Raw genomic sequence first — 22,112 nt, 5'->3', positions numbered from 1 at the left:
CATCTTTTCACCTGCAAATGGACTTGCTCCTACACTTATTCTTCAATTCATTGTCTTTTATTTGTGTCTGGAAATCTTTAATTGCCTTTAATTAGAAAAAAAGTAAATTCAGTGCTTTAATCTTGCAAATACATTCAATCATAATTCTGTCTGGGATGAATACCAAGTTCTATTCAGTGTGTGATCTCTATAACAAAGATATATAATTTATTGTCCATTTATATAGACCACACCAATTAAGATACAATAGAAAAGCAGAGAGATAAGAGTCAAAATATTTGAAAAGAAAAATTTGCAATCTAAATTTAATTACTCAAATGTATTATTGGAGATGAGTTATTTACGGAAGCCAAAAATACCAACAAATAATATTGCTAATCAACAGTGAAGACTTTGAGAGTTCCCTTCAACATTTTCAGAATAATTCCTCATCAACTGTTCCAAATCCCTTTGCTTTGCTTCCAAAAGCAAACAGCACTTGAAATCTTAGTTTTCCATATTATAAGAATGCCATTAAAAAGAACAATACAATCTTTCATATAAAGTAAATTCTCAGCAAACACATGAACACAATTTCAGCTACACTATCATGAACTACAAATAACTGAAGCTGCTCACAAAAAAACCAAGAGAGTTTGAAGTCACTCTTAGGGAAAACTTCAGCAAATTTCAGTTAGTTACACCAGAAACCACAAAGTTGCACATTAGCACATTCAAGGAAAATAGAATTACAAATGCTTATAGAAAAATAACTGATTAAAACCTAACCAATCAAATTGAAAAAAAGACAATTATTCTCAAACCAGAAGCTAAAGAAAATGAATCCAAGGGATTGGGATCATCATTGCACACCTTTAAATTCAGGAAATCATAAAAAATGAATCTGTATGCTTCCTTAAAAATAAACCATATATATATATATATATATATGTATCATATATAAAGTCAAAATACATAGGTATAGATTATAAAAAATTATAAAGTATAAAATATAATTTAACACAATAACTATTAAGAAATAAATGCTGAGGATTAAGTTGCTACAAAGAAAAAACAACAAGTTCTTCATGGTGTATAAACTGATTTATAAGAAATTGTACTACAAAATGTTAACAGTGGCTAGTACCATGGTGTAGTACACTAAACTTCTGCCCAAAATCTTCATGAAAGGTGGTTACAGCGTGAACCAATATGGAAAAATCACTACAAACAAAACTAATTTCGCATAAAATTATGAAAATATATTTACATTTTCTGTTTCCAAAAATTGATACAGTATTAAATATATATAGTAAAAACAAATATTCTCCAGTCATATATAAAGGATTAAAATGTGGTGTTAAAGTTTAGATTAAAATAGAATTGATGGCCCGGCATGGTAGCCTAGCAGCTAAGGTCCTTGCCTTGCACACGCCAGGATCCCATAAGGGTGCCAGTTTGTATCCCAGCAGCCCCACTTCTCATTCAGCTCCCTACTTGCAGCCTGGGAAAGCAGTCGAGACCGGCCCAAAGCTTTGGGATCCTGCACCCATGTGGGAGACCTGGAAGAGGCTCCTGGGTCCTGGCTTCAGATCTGTGCAGCTCCAGCCGTTACAGCCACTTGTGGAGTAAATCAGTGAATGGAAGATCTTCCTCTCAGTCTCTCCTCCTTTCTGTATATATAACTTTCCAGTAAAAAGTAAATAAATCTTTAAAAATTAGAAGAATTGTAAAACCTGATTATGAAGCAAAAGAGTTTTGCCAATGTTAATATACAATGAAAATTTGTAATAGTTGCTAAAATAAAAAAGTTTGTTATTTAATAGAAAAGGGAGAATGGTTATAAAACATCCCATTTTAGAAATAAGCATCCAAAGAAGTTTCAAGACATTTCAAGGATTATAAAAATTCATAGCTTTAGAACATTTTAATTTTCTTTTGCTACAAATGGCATAAAAATACATAATGGATTTTAAAACCAAAGCTATCATAAGTGATACTGCATTTAAATACTGAAGAATACCTGTTCCTTTCAAGCACAGAGAAAGTGTTAACATAACTGACCACATACCAAGTCAAAAGAGGAAAACTTAATGATTATAATAGATGAGTCTAAATAAAACACAAGACGAAAAGTCCATTCAAGAAGGCCAGGTGTGGTTCATTAATTGTGAAAATATTGCACGATAGCCTTAATTGTTAATAACAAATAAAGTTGGGTGTAGGGGTCTGTGGAAACCTTCTTTGTTAGTTCACAAGTTTTTTCTGTAAATGTATAACTATGCTGAGTAGAAATAAAAGCATCATGTATGTTTGATGTTATCAGTTTAAGCTACATTGTCATGTTTCAGGCAAAACTCATGCTAATCACAAAGATAAAAGCAACAGCAGATATGAAAAGAAATCAAAAAAGTCAAAGGTTACCAGTGCAAAAAGTCTTCAACAGCAGCAGAAGGCGAGGAGCACAGTGGTTAGAAACCAAACACAACACAATGGCAGCAGTAAGCACTTTCCTACTGAGATTAAGTGTAAACGGAGTATCAGTGAAATGACTGAAAAATCCCGGTTTATTCTACCTATGAGACTCATCTTACATTAATGACATACTGACTCTCAGAGCAAAGGGACAGAAAAAGATATCCCATGAAAATGGAAACCAAAGTGAGTAGGAGAGTCATGGGAGAAACAACAAACACAATAAAAGTAGGAAAAATCAGTAGAAAATAGATCATACATACAGAAAGTCAAGATGGAAGAAGACTTCAACAACATCGCAACAAACCAAAGGGACCTAACGGATGTATTTGCAACATTCCATCCCAGCAACAACCTAGATGTCCTTGGAACTACACACTGACATTTTCTAGATAAATCCCATTCCAGATAAAAACAGAAGTTTTAACCAATTTTTAAAGTATTGAAATTTATTTTCTGACACGGAAATTACCTAGAAATATTTTTTTAAAAAACAAAAAAAATGCACCACATGCACCAGTATATGAAAGTGAAAAAAACTGACTTAATGACTGAGACAAAGAAGGAATCAAAAGGGAATTACAAAAATTAAATAAATAAATACATGAATACATAAAGTTGAGACAAGTGAAAATGAAACACAATATACCAAAATGTATAGCATGCAGCAAAGATAATTGCTTTGAAATTCATGTTGAAATGTAGTCCCGTTATAGCTGAATGCTATGTAACGGTAGAGACTCTGAGATGTCATGAAGATTAGAGCAGGTCACTGGAGTTGGAGGCACCCAGCACGGCACTGGTGGCCTCCTGCGAGGAGAAACCTGCGTGGACACATGCTTGCTCAGCCTCATCATCTGATGCCCTGCCCCACATTACCGTGCAGCCGAAGACCTTCACAAGATCATCATCCCGGACAGCCCCACTTCCAGAACTGGCATTTTAAAAAAATTCTTTACACATCCCCAAGCTTCTGGTATTCTGTCATACCAACAGAAAAGCAAGACAGAAGTACTGAGAGAAAATTTTGTAGAGATCAAAGCCTCAGTTTAAAAAAAAAAAAAACTTTTTTTAAAGATTTATTTATTTTATTACAAAGCCGGATATACAGAGAAGGGAAGAGACAGAGAAGAAGATCTTCCGTCCGATGATTCACTCCCCAAGTGAGCCGCAACAGCCGGTGCTGCGCCTATCCAAAGCCAGGAGCCAGGAACCTCTTCCAGGTCTCCCACGCGGGTACAGGGTCCCAAGGCTTTGGGCCGTCCTCGACTGCTTTTCCAGGCCACAAGCAGAGAGCTGGATGGGAAGTGGAGCTGCTGGGATTAGAACCGGCGCCCATATGGGATCCTGGCGCGTTCAAGGCGAGGACTTTAGCCACTAGGCCACGCCACCGGGCCCCTAAAAAAATTTTTATGTAAAGTTTATGCCACGAGGATGTAGAAACACAAATTTGCAGAAGAAATAATACAGATTAGAGCAAAAGTAAATGGAAGAGAATACAAAAATAAAAAAAATAAACAAAAATGAAGATGAAGTTTTATTTTGACAAATGAATTGACAAACTTTTAACTAAACTAAAAAGAGAAAATATTCAAATAAAATCAGAAATGAAAGAGCTGAAATATTAGCAAATTGATATCAAGAGCACAGCCGAAAAGAACTTTAAAAGTTACAGGGTCATTTCAGCTGATAAAAATCAGTCATCTGACAAAACTTAACAGCCTTTCATGAGAAAAATTATAGAAGGAATGTAACTCACAACAACTTGGAGCATATATGAAATGTTCACAACTAACATTACTCAATTTTATTTTTTAAAAAAGAAAAAAACAGCAAATATTTTCTTTGCATCTGAAGCAAAGGACAATGCCTGCTTTCACCACTTCCATTCAATATATTTATCAGAAATATATATATATATTTATACATATATATGTAAATGTATATTTATATACATTTATATAAATGATATATAAATGATATATATACATATAAATGATATAAATGATATATATATAAATGATATATATATAATGATATATATATCAATATATATATAAATGATATATATACATATATATCAGAAACATACATATATTAGCAGTTAGCACAACTAAGCAATAAATTTTTAATAGTAAAATTATCTCTTTAAAGAATAATATATGAAATATAGAATGACTATAGAACTCCATTAAAAAAAACTGTCAGAACTGGTGAATGAATTCAGTAATGTAGTAATATACAAAAATTAAGTTTTCATTTGTATATATTAAAAAGGAAATACCTCAAGAATTATTAAGGAGATAATTCAATTTACAACAGCATCAACAGATAAAACATAGAGGTAAATTTAATCAAAGAAGCAAAGAAGTTATACGTTGAAAATTATTTTGAAAAATACCAAAAAATTAAAGCAGATGCAAAAATAGGGGAGCTATTTCATGCACCATCACTATTGTGTTGAAATGTCTGTACTCTCCAAAAATAGCTACATTCCGTTAGAATTTACCTCATGGTATTAATGGTATTTTTCAAAAAAGACAAAACAATCTTGACAGATCCAAAATGGACAAAACAATTATGATCAAGAAGGAAAAAACTGAAGACATTACTTTCTGATTTCAAAATATATTATAAATACACAGTAATCAAAACAGTATACCACTGTAATCAAAATCAGATATACAGACCAATGAAACCAAACAGAAAGTCCGATCAGGGACCCACATGTACTTGCTTCAATGGTGTTTAGCAAAGGTTGGCCTGTAGGAAAGGGATCTTGTGTATGAGTCTGGGAGAACTGGTAGCCATACACAAAATCAGTTCAACATGGTTTAAACACTTACATGACTGCTTTAAATTCACAAACGCTAGGAACGAAAAGCACACCATAAGCTTCATAAAACTCATTTCTTACCCAGTTACAATTTCATTAAAATATATCATGCTTCCCAATTGGATGAAAAACAAATGGTATCTAAAAGTCTGCATACGAACCAGCATCGCAGCCCTATGATTTTATCCAAATGAAAATGCATACGAGAGAGCTATTTGCACCCTTACGGCTATCACAGCTCAATTCACAATAGCCAGATATGGGATCAACACAGATACCCATCAACAGATGACAGAATAAAGAAAATGTGGCACACAAACACTATAGAATACTACCCATTTGTAAAAATTAATGAAATTGTAAAACCTAATATACTTTTAATATCCTATGTTATTCCGTAAGGGGGTGGAAGAGCAGAGAAATCTTCCATCAGCCTAGAAGGTGTGAGGAAGACATGAAATATTAGTTACTCCTCACTAGGGTATTGAGGATTTCTCTGCACACTCCTCCTAAAACTGTTCTGCACCTGAACTGTTGACATATGTCTTGTTGCAGTTATAAGCCAGTCTAGACTACCTGAAAAAAAAAAGCCAGGTTCAGCAAAATTATGCTTCAATGCTATAAAAGGCTAAATATTATAATGAAAATAGACACAAGACAGCTGAACAATAATCTATAGCTATTTTAAGATGTATAAAACCTGTTGTGTATAAACTAAAATTGAAATGTCAATGAAGTAGCACAGATGTGGTTAAGAACTCGCATTTATTTTAACATATTGGTGACTCAATACTATGTCAACTAATTCCGTAACGTTATAAATTGTTGCTGATGGTATGTTCGAGCTTTTAATTGATTGGGATGATACTCTGCTGGCTCTACCTTCAGACCAGAGAGGGTATACCTAAGAAGCCGTTGAACTTGACTGGACAATAAGATGCTGGACTCTATGCTTGGTATATGCTTGCAATGAAGGAATCTCAACTGAACCTGAACTGTGGTTATGCAACAAGGTGGAGGAATCCACCACGGGGGGAGGGTTTAGGGAGGGGTGGGGGGAATCCCAGTACCTATAAAACTGTGTCACATAATACAATGTAATTAATAAATAAATTTTTTTAAAAAGAAAAAAATTAATGAAATTCTATCTGTGCAGCACAATGGGCACACCTGGAAACAATTATTCTTAGTAAAATAAGCTTGCCTCCAAAAGACCAACAGCATGTTTCTCCTTGATCTATGGTTGCCAAAGTACCTGATCTATGTTATTTGATCAAAGTGACCTGGTCTATGGTTCTCCCTGATTTATGGTTAGCAAAGTACAAGCAAAGTGTAATCTATGTACTCTGAGATTTGGATATTGTTTACAGCTTTTATCTATACTCGAGAAACAGTATTTTTCTGTTTGCTACACTTGTTTTTCTTTTTCTAATAGAATGCTAAGCCTGTTTTTTATGTGGTGAACATATAGTGTGTCATTGTAAAAATTAAAAAGAGAGAGAGAGAATAGCAGTAGGAAAGGAGGAGGGTGAGTAGAGAATGCAGGCGGGAGGGAAGGCAAGGTGGGAAGCATCAATGTATTCCTAAATCTGCATTATAAAATACGTGAAATCTGTTAAACTTATATAAATAAAATAACTTATTAAAAATTATAGTTGAAGGCCCGGCAGAATGGCCTAACGGCTAAAGTCCTTGCTCTGAACGCACCAGGATCCCATATGGGCGCCGGTTCTAATCCCGGCAGCTCCACTTCCCATCCAGCTCTCTGCTTGTGGCCTGGGAAAGCAGTTGAGGACGGCCCAAAGCCTTGGGTTCCTGCACCCTTGTGGGAGACCCGGAAGAGGTTCCAGGTTCCTGGCTTCAGATCGGCGCAGCATTGGCCATTGTGCTCACTTGGGGAGTGAATCATCAGATGGAAGATCTTCTTCTCTGTCTCTCTTCCTCTATGTATATCTGCCTTTCCAATAAAAATAATAAATCTTTTTAAAAAATAAAAAAATAAAAAATAAAAATTATAGTTGAAAAAAATCATTTTAAAGTGCAGCAATAAAATCACAAAATCAGGATATCAAATGATAAATTAATCAAGTACCTCAGTAAGCAATAAATCAAAGCTAGAACCAAAATGGATTCAACTTCACACTTAAAGAAATGGGGAAAAATTTTAAAATCTGAGAATAACAAAAGGTATGGAGAACTAGAAAGCAATTTAGCAAGGAAGCCGAATCTATGCCTAGAATCACCACAGTGAAACTGCATAAATCCAAAATCTTAAAAGGAATTACAAATTCAGAAGCAGCACTTAATTGATTTCCCAGCACCAAAAATAATAGCTAAAGTACAGCAGAGTTACTATGTGTTAAAAGAAAGGACAATGAAATAAAAACAAATTATCACCAAATGAAAACATCTTTGGACAATGAATATAAAATGAATCCTAGGTTGAAAGAGAAAACAAACAAACAAAAAAATAAAAACAAAAAACAACTAAGAATGGCCAAAAAGCAGGTCTGAATTTTATGAAATTCTGAAAATGTCAAGGTGATAAAAAAAATTTCAGATAGGACTTCAATATAAACGGGAATCTGCAGTATACACACACACACATATATAAATATATTCTTGTAAGGTGATTTCTCTGACAAAAGTATAGTAGTGGCTTAGTGGTTAAAAGTAGAATTAAGAAATACAAGAATCATATTTTTCTTTTTTAAATTAGGGAAGAAATTACTCCAGATGCTTGTCAAACTGCAGTACCTTTGCAGAATCAATTCCCTGCACGTGAAGGTTACAACATCAGTGAAATTTGTGTCTTCCAATACTAATATGGTCTTGGGCCTCAACCAGAAGTATGGTGACGAGGTTCTGAGGCCAATTTTGGGGAATTAAGTTCTGAATCCACCCCTTATCAACTGTAAAAGCTTAAGAAAAATGTTTAACCTATCCATGCTGTGGTTTCTTAATTACCAATAAAGGAGCTAATAATACTTCCTGTCTAACAGGACTACTGTATTTAAAGAAATATGTATGATACAGGATTACTAAGCATTGTTAGCTACTTTTATTGTATAACAATTAGATAATTATATAATCTGCATTTTATGATACATCTGGCACATGTAAATATTAAGTTGATATATTTAACATTCCTTTAGGAAATATATTAATTATGTTTAGCTTTTAATTTCTTTTCCCCTTTTTGAAATAATTTGGTCTCTAGAACAATATATGAATAATAGCCAATTGTACACCATTGATTTCTAACACATGATTTACTGAAAAAGCAAAGAATCCAAAGGCAATAGATTTCTCTCTGTGATCAAAAACATTTCAGGGTATTATTTTTCCCAGTTTGTTGCCTTAAAGCCGAGAACATTTTAGGACATTTGAAATGTGTATATGACCCATTTGTAGGCCACTGTTCAATAGTGTAACAGTTTCAGTTGTATAAGAAGAGCTCTACAAGATACTTCCAATGACAATATTAGGTTACCTGATTCTCACCTGAGTTAAAAAATTTTAGGCAAACACCTTAATAAACATCATTTATCATGGTCATTTCGTACATAGGCAGTCAAAAAGACAAAACTTTTAGTGGAAGATGAACATTCAAAAAATGATACTGATTTTTGCCAAAGACTATACAGATATGATCAACTATATATGTGAAATAAATTGGCTTTAGTATCAAGGAGAATAGTGAGCACATATAATGTCACTATTTTATGGAATTTTATTAGTAAATTAAATCAAATTATTAATTTTAAGATTAAAAATACAAACTGTTCTGTTAACAACAGATCTGCACTTTTAATGACAAATACTAGCTTCATTTTCTCATATTTTGAATCATATCTGAGAAACATGTAGCAGGCTCAATTTAAATGAGTGCTGGTGACAGAAGATATACCACAATTTATGTGACCAAATAGTATCTCAGTTCGATACATAATGCTTTTTCTCCCAAAATTTTCAGTTAGTTAGTACTTAAATATCCTTGATTTTTTTATTTATTCCTTTGTCTTTACAAAATCTTACCAACAACATTCTATGGCGCATGCATAAGAATGTTAAGAATGGACTGCATTATTTCTGAAAAGAAACACTTGGGCTTGGCACAATAGCCTAGTGGCTAAATCCTTGCCTTGCATGTCCTGGGATCCCATATGTGTGCCAGTTCATGTCCCGTGTGCTCCACATCCCATCTAGCTCCCTGCTTGTGGCCTGAGAAAACAGTTGAGGATGGCCCAACGTTCTGGGACGCTGCACATGCATGGGAGACCCGAGGAGGCTCCTAGATCCTGGCTTCAGATTAGCTCAGCTCTGGCAGTTGCAGCTAACTGAGGAGTGAAACAGCAAACAGATCTTTGTCTCTGTACTTCCTTCTCTCTGTAGATAACCTTTCCAATAAAGAATTTAAAAAGAGAGAGGGAGAAAGAGCCCTGGGCGGTAGTATATCCGCTAAAGTTCTTGCCTTGAGTGTGCTGGGATCTAATCCTGGCAGCCCTGCTTCCCATCCAGCTCCGTGCTTGTGGCAGGTAAAGCAGTCGATGATGGTCCAAAGCCTCGGGACCCTGTACCCATATGACTCCTGGCTTTGGACTGAGGTTCCTGGGGTTGAGGTGCCAAGTCTCCCTGGAGTCCTCAGGGGCCACCTGCCCAGTCTCTTCACAGGCAGGAAAAGGAGGACCAATAGGCAGCTGGTAGAACTCAAAAGATGAGGAAGATTTTCATCACAAACTCCAAGCTGAGAAGAGGGCAGATTTACTGTAGCTCCTGGTACTCAAATGTCAAATGAAATAACTGATCACAGAGGCACCAATGCTGAGTTATCACACCACCAAAAATTACAAAGACCATTTTCTTGTGGTTTTCAGAATTTTGGTGAGTATGCACCTGATGTTTGGCATCGACTTGCAAGAAGTATACCCATACCCCCAGTCCCGCGTCCTCTACTGCCCTGGGCTTCACCTATGATGGAATGCTCGGTGATGATCAGAGCGTGCTCAAGAGTGGCCTCTTCATGATCAACCTGGGCCTGATCTTCATGGAAGATAGCTGCAGCCCTGAGGGTGAGTTGTGGGAAGCAATGAGCATGATGAGGTGTGTGTTGGAGGAGAGCACTACCTATTTGAGGACCCAAGGAAACACATCACTCACAATTGCAGAAAATGTGCCCAAATACCAGCAGGTACCCCACAGAGATCCTGCCTGCTCAAGTTCCTGTGGATTCCAAGAGCCCATAATAAATCCAACCAAGTGAGAATCCTGGAGCTTTCCTCCAAGAGCCATGGCATTGGCCCCAGATCCTTCCCATCCCTGAATGAAGACACAATGAGAAATGTCAAAGAAGAGAATGACCAAAATAGAAACTCTGTTAGAGCTTGAAGACGGGTGCAGGACACGATCCAGCAGCTTTTCCTGCTCTTCTGTGAACAGAGGTCTATTCTTCATTTCTCACATGAAGACAGCAGTCAATAATCTGGGCTGTGGAGGGCCAGGCTAGGTTGAGACGAACATGGTCTGTACCCTTTATATGAACCTGTTGTATTTGAGCGACTTGAAAACTGATCTAGCTGTCCTTTGAGATTTTTCAAATAACTATCCGTCTGACTGGTTTTGTTAGCTTTATTATCTTTTTCACCAGGTTTGATCACACATCTCATTTTGCATTTCCACTTCAGGGGTCAGGGTGCTGTTTTGTAAAAACTGATTGGAAATTAATTCTTCCTTTTATATAATCTTCCAAGTTATGCCATGAAACCAAGGAACTGCAAGAGGAATTTCTTTGGAAATGGGTAAGAACTTTTCATTAAAACAGGGCCAAGAAACAGAGAAATAAAATAAAACAAAATACATATAAAAAAAACCAGAGTATCTTTGAGTAGTTACCAGCGACAAGAGAGAGGAATAGGGACATGAAGGTCAAATGCTACACAGTATCAGGTATGTAGGATGAATAAACATAAACATCTAATGTACAACATTAAGAACATTGTTAATAATTATTGCATGTGGGGATTTTGCCAAGATTAGTGTAAGTTCTTATCATACAGGAAAAAAATCACAATGTCAAACAATATATGTTTTAATTAGTTTGTTGTAATCATTTTACATCATATTCTATACTGACATATTGTTGCAAAAATATAAGAAAATCTATTTGATTTTATATATTCCAATGTTTTCACTTTCTGTAACTTTGATTTATGCAGTATGTTTCTGTTATATTTATAAAATAGGTACATTATCTTTAGATAACAGCTGTTTCTATGTATTCTCTGAGTTCTAAATTGACATCTTCTTTTCAGTTACTTAGTCAGTACAATTTAATTTAATATTTTTTCATTTCCAAAGGAATGGAAAGGAAATGCATGAAAGGAGAGAGGAGGTGAATGGGAAGGGGAGGTTACCATTTTGTTTCTGATTTCTAGTTTACTACATTTCATTCAAGAATGTGGTTGTAAGATTTTTCTCAAGACATTAGCAACTTTTAGGTTAGCATGGGGATTTTTTAAAAATATCGGAAAACAAAACCTTACATGTGGAGTATAATCTAAAACAGGGAGGCTCCCTCTGATCTTCAATAATGAGTAGATTTTTCTCCAGTGTACTATTTTATCAAGGTAGTGTCCCCTTAACATAACTGATAGTCTCAAATCCACCTATAAGAGTTTGTCTTCGGTCTCCCACAAACTTTCACTTATGACTTCAAGAAAGGTTTTTTATTTTTGGTCGAATCCTTATCTCCATTTCATTTTGCATGTTTTAACAGAATTTTGAAGTTATGATCAAATTATTGTCATTAATAGTCTATAAATTAAATGTTTTTACATGGGTAGAAGAAATTATTAGGGAACAATATTTTTATATAGAAACATCTAGCCATAAAAATAGAATTGATATTTTATGTTATTAACTTGGAATAGTGATTAACTTGTCTATCTTGGCTGGTAAACAAGGATACATTTACTTTTTGCTCCTAAAAACTCTACAAACTTCTTTTTTATTCATATATTCCTCTGCATCATATACATTTTAGAAAATTTATTTTCTTGACATCATGCACAATTGCTTATTCTAGATTTTAATTTACAAGAATATATGAAAGAATTTACTACTTACCAATTTGCTTTCGATACTGATCAACAGGAAGTTTTACAGTGGAAGCATCCTTTTTACCCATCTTTGATCTCCAAAATGCCTGCTGAAAAGAAAGAAAATAACTGTAATGACATTCTCCTAAAGAATACAGAAGGATTTCCAGAAATTTCCACAATAATTTACTCATTAAAATTAATTTTTGAAGCAATGGGTGGAACTGCTTTTGACATATTCTGATTAGATATCTATAAAGAACACAAGATTATTTCAAATAAATTGAAGTAGTCATGCTTAATAGTAGTTAAATTTCTCAATCGTTTGTTCTGAGTAACATTAATGCTATCAAATTCTATCAATGCCCAATTAAGCCACACTGCTGCAGAAGATTATCTGTAAATGCAAAAATCATGTATTGCTTGTTCGGATGAGTTGAAGCCAAAGACAAGTTCACAACAGCTTGCTTCTTTCCTAGTACCTATTATGCCACAACAAAAGTAAAGTTGAAATTTTAAACTCATATAGTTTAAATTTTGTTTGAAATATTCTGGCATGCCTTGTAAAAGATGCTTTGCACCTATCAAATCCTGTTATTTTAACTGTATTTAAATATGGCAACAGAGATACAACTTGCTCACAAAATCCATATTCTCTTTTTCTTCCAAGCACTTTTGACCTTAGCTCCTACTATCAATTCAAATATGTGATCTCTTAACAACTGAACATGAACGGAAGTAATGTATGTCACTTTCACACCCAAACTTACAAAGATTCATACAAATGATCCTTTATTTTTTGTTTTTTTAAACAATTGTTCTGTTTTTATCATTCTCCATGACAGTTTTATAGATACAAGCATTCTCCCCCTCTCTTGTCTTTCTCCCTCCCAATTTCCCCCTCACATAATTTCCCCCATATTATTATAGAAGTGTAAATCTTTAGTAAAAGTTACAAATTTAACACTCTGCTTCTGAAGTGCAAGATAACATTATAGATATACACAAAGAAATGGTCCCAAATGGAGATTATTTGGCTAAGTGAAATGAGCAAATCCCAAAGGTCAAATATTGTAGGTTCTCTCTGATATAAGGCAACTTTTATGCAAAACAAAAATAGATAGATGCATAGGAAAACAGATGCATACATACAACCTCATATCTGAAAGTGAAGATCCATTGCAGTGGCCGTCCCTACTGCTGACTAAAATGAGGACTCCCGGTGAAACAGTTAAATGTACCTTGACAAACTGATACTAGATTTTCTACCTTTGTCTGATTCTGCGTTTTGTTTCCCTTTCCAGTTTTCTGGAATGAAAATGATCACCAGACAAACTGTTGAGATACAGTTGCAGGAACAGGGGATCACTGGTGAGCCTATGGTCAGAGGATAGAATTTTCACTAATATGTTCACCATTCCTAACTATGAGAGAGAAATAAAATTCTGTAGAGTTGTCACACATTTATAGGGTCAATTTATTACACATGTAAGTGTTTACAAAAGTAATTACATACATTATTTCCTGGAATCTGGTCCTCACTACTTTTAACAATTTACAATAAAAAGATGAAGTCGAGCAAAATCAGATCAAATTATAAGGGAATATAAAGGACAGTAATGTGGTTACTAATGAGATTGGAAATGCAAATTTCTTCTAAAACCAAATAGTTGGAAATAAAACTGAAAAAAAAAATCCCTTAAAATCTGTCAGCTAAAAGAGAAGCAGAAAGGGCACGAGCAAGCCCTGCTGAGCCTGCCTCCGATCCCTTCAAAGCAGACAGTATTTGGTAGAACAAGACTTCTGAAACACATTGAAGCAAAGACTAGAAGTATGTCTAGGAGAAAGAGAGCAGTGTGATAACTGACGTGCACACTTCATGAAAAATTGCAAGAAGGTTACTAAAAACCGAGGGAGCCATGTTGATTAAGACTAGCCTGTAAATGAAAACCATCTTTTGGTTCCCTTTAAGGAAGCAACCTCTGCCGCGTTTGTAACATCAACTTCATGTGTAACCAGGAAGGAGGAACCATCTAGAGAGCAGTGTGAGTCGATAAGGGAATTCCTCTTAATTAAAAACCATAGCTAAGGTCTAAGCAAGAAAAGCGTAAGGGTGAGGCGGGGAAAGAGAAGGTAAATTTCAGTCTGTAATACTCAAGGAACCACATCCCACACTGTGAAAGAGTACTTGACTAGAAAGGTCATTTTCACTTTAAAAATGTCCACATATATATAAGAAAATCTTAAATTCATGTGAATATATTTGAATAATCATATTTATAGTACTAAGATTTCACCGAATATATAAAGAAGGGAAAGGCATATAAATTAATTCCTTATATCTAATAAACCATCATTTTGTGTTTAACCTTAAATTTTATCATGAATCCAAGACATCACCTTTTCCTGCCATCACATCTGTTATTATTTAAAACATTAAAATCATTCTGTCAAGACAAGAACCATAAAAATGTCAACCGATATATTATAATTTATTCATATAGCAATTTAATTTGCATAGTGTGTGCATTTATTAATTGTAAAGAGGATTCAAGATATTTTCATCTTAATTGTGTGGCATTAAGAGAGATATTGCTCTATTCTAGACAGGAAGTTAGTGTACATGAACAAACATATAAGATAATAAACCCGTTTAAATTTAGATTTGTTCTTTGCTTTTATGGAGTTTTCCTAAATTTGTAAAAATAGAAAGTTACTAGGCTTATCTGTGAAAATGGTTACTTACCGTTTCCTGAAATCTTTATCAGATAATTTTATACAGGCCAATGTTTTATTAATTAGTATTACCTGTAGCAAACTAAAAAGGTAATAGGTCTATGAGAACTATCCTCTCACCAGAGTGAAGTACATTGTTGTAAATGAATTTCTCACAACAGAATTATAAAAACATAACCTTAAAAAGAGTCTATACTCTAAATAGCTGTGTTGTATTCATTAATAAAATCTGAATAAAAAGTACAAGAATTTTGGGCCTAGCACCGTGGCCTAGTGGCTAAGGTCCTCGCCTTGAACTGCTGGGGATCCCATATGGGCGCCGGTTCTAATCCCGGCAGCTCCACTTCCCATCCAGCTCCCTGCTTGTGGCCTGGGAAGGCAGTTGAGGACAGCCCAATGCATTGGGACCCTGCACCCGCCTGGGAGACCCAGAAGAAGCTCCAGGCTCCTGGCTTCAGTTGCTCAGCTCCAGCCCTTGCAGCCATTTGGGGCATAAACCAGTAGACAGAAGATCTTCCTCTCTGTCTCTCCTCCTCTATGTATATCTGACTTTGCAATAAAAATAAATAAATCTTTTTGTTAAAAAAAGTACAAGAATTTCAATTGCTGAGTTTTGTTACACAGGTTCTGGTTTGAAGGTTTTTTTAAAATATAAATATTTTAGTAATTGGTAACAATCAAAATCTTAACTTCTATTTTTTTCTGCTTTGAAATGATTACATTTATTCCTTGAGCAAAAACAAATTACTAAGCGATCAAAGGGAAAACGCCTACAGAACACATACTTCTCACAAGTAACGCACATTTGACTAGATGAAACAAACACTAAAGGGAATATATTTTATTTTGCAAATAATCACATTAGGGCTATTTTCAATGATTTAAAGAGAAACTCATTTATATGAATGGTGAAAACTGTCAATGCCTGAGACATCTAGAACCTTTAAAATGTTTTGACTTCTCTTTGTGCTTCAAAGCCTTGCACTAATCGTCATTCATTTCTACTGCTTTGATGGCAAAACAGCAAACTCCCAGGAAATCCACGGAGACATTCGCACATACAGCCGCAATTTCTAATAAGACAGCTATTTGCATACAAGATCAGCCACAATTTAAAATGTGTTGTGATAGATGTGGAAAGGGAATAACAGATTTATATTAGCATGTACAATAACAAGATTGTTTTCACAATTTAATTCCTTAGAGATTATGTCTCATCACCTTCTTTCATAAAGAACACTGCATTCCCTGAGGAACTAACTTGCTTGGAGACCTAGCTAACTAAAATATGGATTAATAAGATAGTATTTATTATTTATGAATTTAGCTGTAGGAATGATTTTAGATTGAACCATCAGAGAAGTTCTTAGCATTCTTTAAACTTGATAACACATATTTAAAGAAGAAAAATGCTAATTTTATTTAATATCTAAATTGCATATTAAAATAATTCATAGCTAATTTTTCTGTTAATTAAAACTTTACACTCTTTAGGATTCCTTAAGACTTTTAAGATTAAAGAGCACTTCTGCTTTTAAGGATGATTTTTTTAACCTGAATTTTACAGAGCAATTTGCTACATGTATTTTAAAGCATAATATGTGACCTTTAAAAACAAACAAAGGTAGCATTATATTCAATCACATCCCAACCAACCAGGTTATTTTATTGCTCACTTATACCTTTTTTATGAAATCCAGAATGAAAAAGTAAAGAAATAAGAAACCCAAAGCCTCCACATATGTCTTTGCTTCCAGAAAAAGCATTAAGTCCAGACTGTGACATTTAAATAGATATCAAAACACAGGTTATTAAAAAATTCAACTTATGACCACAGAAAAATAATGATCTCAGTTTTTATGGCTGAAAGAAATACTCTAATTAAGAAAACTTGTGATTAGGCATGAAATTTATAATTAAGCATAAAAGATAACTTCAGTATAGACATCCATCGTGAAAATAGAACCTCATGCTAGAAGCTTGGGATATAACGGTGAACTAGGACATTGTTCCTTATCTTAATACCACATTCACTTATTGCAGAATAGTGAAAAGTCAAAATTGTTCATGAAATTAGCATATTTATGTCATCCTTTGGTAGTATGTACCTTAGATAAAAGAAAAAGTCTTAATACAAAAATATCAGTAATGACTGTTAGTATGCACTTTCTGGTATACCACTGAATTGAGCTTTTCATGCCATAATTTTGATATGCTCACTCACATTTTTATGAATTTACTCATTCTCTGCAGTTTAAGTGTCCTTTAAACATCTCCCCTTGTGGAACCTATACTTTAATAGTACATACAAATATCATCTTAACTGAGTAAATCATTCAAAACTTGTCAAAAGTATATCACAAAAGATTCAGAGATTTGGCAATAATTTTGCATAACTCAGGAAATGAAACAGAAAAAAAAAGAACAGGTAACCTGAAATACTATCATTTCTGAAATACACAATGTATAAAATATAGGAAGGATAATACTAAACACTACTTACAACCTGAAGTGTGTTCATCAATAATGTTGTAGTAAGTAAATATAACACAGACACCCGTCAGTATCTGTAGGGAAATTGATTATAACCTTCCCAGAGACTCCAAAATCCAGATGCTCCGGGTTCTTATACAAAATGCTACAATGCTTGCACATAACCAATGTAATCATTTTGTACCTCTCAAGTCCCTTTAGATTACTTACAATATCTACTGACGTGTTAACCTCATATATATTTATGAAAGAAATTTATCATATTGGTTTGGAGGTGAAGCCAAAAAAATATTTATATGTGGTCTTATATACATTTTCAGTACAGACAGAATTTCCTTTCTGTGACCATTTTCTAACTGTGGTTGATTAAATTCATGGAGACAAGACACTCACATATGGAGAGGTGGCTGTGTTGAAACACACTGTTAAAAGGAGGAATATCTTCCTATGGCATAAAACCAGACATGAGCAGTGTTCTTCTTAAAACATTCAAAGGTCAGGGGCCTGGCACAGTAGCCTAGTGGCTGAAGATCTTGCCTTACATGTGTCAGGATACCATAAGGGTGCTGGTTCTACTTCCAGCAGCCCCATTTCCCATTGAGTTCCCTGTTTGTGGTCTGGGAAAGCAGTGGAGGATGACCCAAAGCTTTGGGACCCTGCACCCGCATAGAAAGACCTGGAAGAGGCTCCTGGTTCCTGGTCCTGGCTTCAAATTAACTTGGCTCTAGCCTTTGCAGCAACTTGGGGACTGAAACAATGGGCAGAAGATCTTCCTCTCTGTATATCTGACTTTCCAATAAAAATAAAATAAATATTTAAAAAAATGCAAAGGTCGGTGTGACCAGCTCACCCAAACTTTGCCAAATTAATTTTCCTCACAGCTGAAAAGAAGTGCCAAACCACATGAATATGTGACAACATGAGTGTAAACATCTAATCCCTTATCAACAGTAATCTGAACATTGATAAGAAAAGTAAATACAGGAAAGTTGGCCTGCGGTCAAGTTCTTGGAAAAGGAATCTTTAACCAGTCTGTGGAACTCAAATGAGCACAGTGTCAACAAATAATATTAGAACTACATCCTTATGAAGAAGGAAACAACCGAGAAACTCAAGCACCATCTCATACTACACGAATTAAGGTAAGATTGTAGATCTAAGCAAAAGAGCTAGAACAATAAAATTAATAGGGAAACAAAGAAGTTAAATGATGGGATTTAATTTGGAAGAATACCAACAGCTGTCCAGAGGAAAGAGAACTGAAGGAAAACAGAAAGAAAACATATTTGGTAACCTTAAATCTATGATAGCACTGATCTCCATGACTTCAAATAATTTACTTCTGAAACATGAAATGATGACATAGGGAACATGATTGAGTAAGCAGAATTTAGATTGGCATAAAAAAGGCAAAAAAAACTATCATTAGTGTGGATGAAGTGATGCGCCATACTGTCTAAAGTTAGATTAGGATGTGAAGATAGCAGGGATTTAGAATTAGGCAGAAAACTGTACTACTTTGGGAACTTAAAAGATTAGGGTGAATTCTATCAACTTGGCTGCAAATATCAGGATTTCATTTTTATGGTTGAACAACATTCCATGGGTGCATTTTTAAAATCCATTCATCCATTAATAGAAGCCTAGTTTTATTTTACATCTGTGTACTGTGCAGCTTTGCAATAAGCAATGGGGCAGATATCTCTTTCCTGTAAGTTACATTTCCCTTGTTTAAGCCAAAAACAGGATAACTGGATCATCTGGTAAATCTATTTTTAGGTTTTTTTTTTTTAATTTAGTTTGTTGAGGACCCTCCATAATTTTCTCCACAATGTTAAATGAGATAAGCTAGAAGCAGAAAGACAAATAGCATACATACAATTTTTGTTTTGATTTGTTTTGTTTTGCCTAAGTCAATCTGAACTCCAAATAGTTACTAACGGAACCTGGGAAGATTTGCGAGGAGGTGGTGGAAGAGTGAGGTTATATATGATGGAAAACAAAACTCAGTAGTAACTGGTTCCAGTGTTCCATACTCAAGGATAATTGTACACCACAATAATGGCTTCCATACTATGCAAAGAACAGGGGAGGTGTTGGTAGTTTCCAACCAGGCAGGAAGGATGGCAGGTTGGGGAAGCAGATTACTCAATTCGTCGGTTTATACAGTATGTAAATGTTGAAATATCACATTACGTCCCATAAAGGTATAATTGTGTGGCTTAAAAAATGGGACTTTGCTTATATTTAAATAAGAATACTTGGTAGTAATAAAACATAATCAAATATTTGGAGGTACTTTAAAGAAGAAAACAAAGTTATTGATAGAGAAAATGAGGCAACTGAGATGGAGCAGATTTTGGTCAGAGCTAATGAAACTGGTAAGAAAATTTATGGCAGACATGTGAAAAATGTCACCTAATGGGTGACAGGACTTGCACAAGGAGACAAAAAGCATCCTTTCAATTAGGAAGGCTGAGGAAAAAACCCTGATACCCACACGTAACAATAAAAGACAGAGGTCACTGTAGTCACAAAGGATCCAGGCTTTTTGCTTAATTTGTTTTATTTGCTTTTATATGCACAGAAATGGAAATGACCTGGAATTGGCAAGAGATAATTAAGATAACACCAAACTCATGATCCACGGATACCACAGAGTCTCAATTTAAGAAAACTTTAGGGAAATTGTGCCTAAGAGAAGACTTGAGTTTCAATTAAAGCTAAGGTAAAAATAATAATCAGTAAGTACTTGATGGTGATGGGGTTCGAGGGGAATATAAAGAAAATAACAAGTAAAGGGTGAAAGAAGATAATGGCAGGAGAATGGTCCATGAAACAATTCAAACACTCACAGAGAAACATGGGCTTAGTGATAGAGGGCATGATCATGTCCTCTTGGGATGCAAGCAAAGCTAACAGGAAGGTGTACTATCTTCAAAATGTCACTGAGCACTCAGCCCTGATGGAATCAGCTGTATCTTGGGTAAAACAGAGATAGCCCAGTTCCTCTGGGTACAGTCCACAGACTGCAATTAAGTTCCTGAGGGGAGAGGCTCAGGATCTGTTCAGCAGAAACGGCATTCATCTACATGTGGCCACCTGTCAGTAGAATCTGAGTTGCCTGAGCTACTCATGAAAATGCAGATTCCTGAGTTCCAAACAAAGGCCTGCTGAGTTGGAATCTCAGGAAGGAAGGACTATAGATGGTGAGGTGCTTTGCTTTTAGACTTTAGGGCATGATCATTCACATCATGAGCTCACAGCTCATTTCTCCCGCACACTGTTGAGAGCAGATGTCAAACCTGATCAGGGATGCTCCGAGATGCTTCAGCTTCTTTGGTGGCTGGCAAAGCCCAGTTGGGGCAGTATGGTTAAACTGTAGAGTACTTGAATGATCAGCTCACACTTTCTTTTTTTAAGTAAAATAAATTTAATTTTGAATATTGCTTACATGGTTGAGAGGGATGTATACCGAAATGGGGTCTCTGATTAGGGTGAGTAGGGTCGCAGCATGCAGGAAGGTGGGTGGGACAAATGCTTCACTTTTGCTTTTTTCTCCTGTGTTCACAGTGGGGTAAAGGCTGGGTGCCACTCCTTCCTGTCAAACCACATCAGCATGATCAGTTGACACTTTCAAGGCTGAGGATTCATCAGGAAACCATCCAAAGGTTTTGTACAATGCGGTAATCCAATCAGATACTTTTTGATAAGCTTAGAAAGATGGAGAAACTTGAAGATAATTGATAGGACAGAATACAGAAAATCTGGCTAAGCTCCAAAGGCAAGAACTGATGGAATGACACAGATCGTAGAAAGATTTGATGATTGACCTTCTCAAATTTGGGAACAGCATGGACATGGGGCATGAAACAAAGGAACAATGGAAGATACCACGGATTTTTTAAACTTGAGATCATTAGTTAAAATAAAAAGCACAAGCCTGATGCTGCAGAAACAGTACTGGGGAGGAGCCACAGAAGCAGCATTTCCAAAAAGCACTAACACACTGCCAGAGTTTTCAAACTCAGGCGGTTCTTGGGTCATCCTAGCCAAGATACTGGCTAGACAGATGATATTAACATCAACTAAAACTGGCAATATTGAAGAACTAGGCAATGGGTAGGCGATGAGGATGAAAGAATGCTAGAAATCTACACTATAAAATGTTTATAACTGCTCAACAAAAATAATGATTTGTTGTTCCTGAAATCCAATAGCATGAGTTAATTCAAACATAATTGTATCCCAAATCCCTCAGTCTCCATGAAAAACAAAATCCACAAATATTTTATTTACTTTTATTTTGAAGCACAGATTGTTGTGGCATCTGGACACATGACATAGTTGAAAACAACACATTAAATTTATACTGCCCAGAATAGACGAGAGGCTGCCTTGCATGCACCATCAACCGTGCTCAGCACTGAGCGTGGAGGTGCGGTGGGAGCTGGAGCCTGGGGGCTACTTTTGGACAAAATCTGAACTTTGCTCAG

At 35.3% G+C, this 22,112-nt stretch overlaps 1 protein-coding gene across 2 annotated transcripts in view; it reads right to left on the bottom strand.

Moving 5' to 3' along the window:
• The window catches only part of TRIQK (triple QxxK/R motif containing), a 71,181-nt gene that overhangs the window by 13,739 nt on the left and 35,330 nt on the right, over positions 1–22,112 (bottom strand). The window contains exon 2 of one of the 2 annotated variants that reach the window (XM_058668802.1): positions 12,416–12,497. In XM_058668802.1, the coding sequence (XP_058524785.1) occupies positions 12,416–12,476 (61 nt within the window). In that variant the 5' untranslated portion in view covers positions 12,477–12,497. The remainder of the gene's footprint in view (positions 1–12,415; positions 12,498–22,112) is intronic. The other variant, XM_004597227.4, reaches the window with a different exon arrangement.

This window comes from Ochotona princeps, chromosome 9 (assembly GCF_030435755.1).
Source record: "Ochotona princeps isolate mOchPri1 chromosome 9, mOchPri1.hap1, whole genome shotgun sequence".
NCBI lineage: Eukaryota > Metazoa > Chordata > Mammalia > Lagomorpha > Ochotonidae > Ochotona > Ochotona princeps.
The sequence above is the reverse complement of the archived record's forward strand: the minus strand, read 5'-3'. Positions and strand labels throughout refer to the sequence as shown.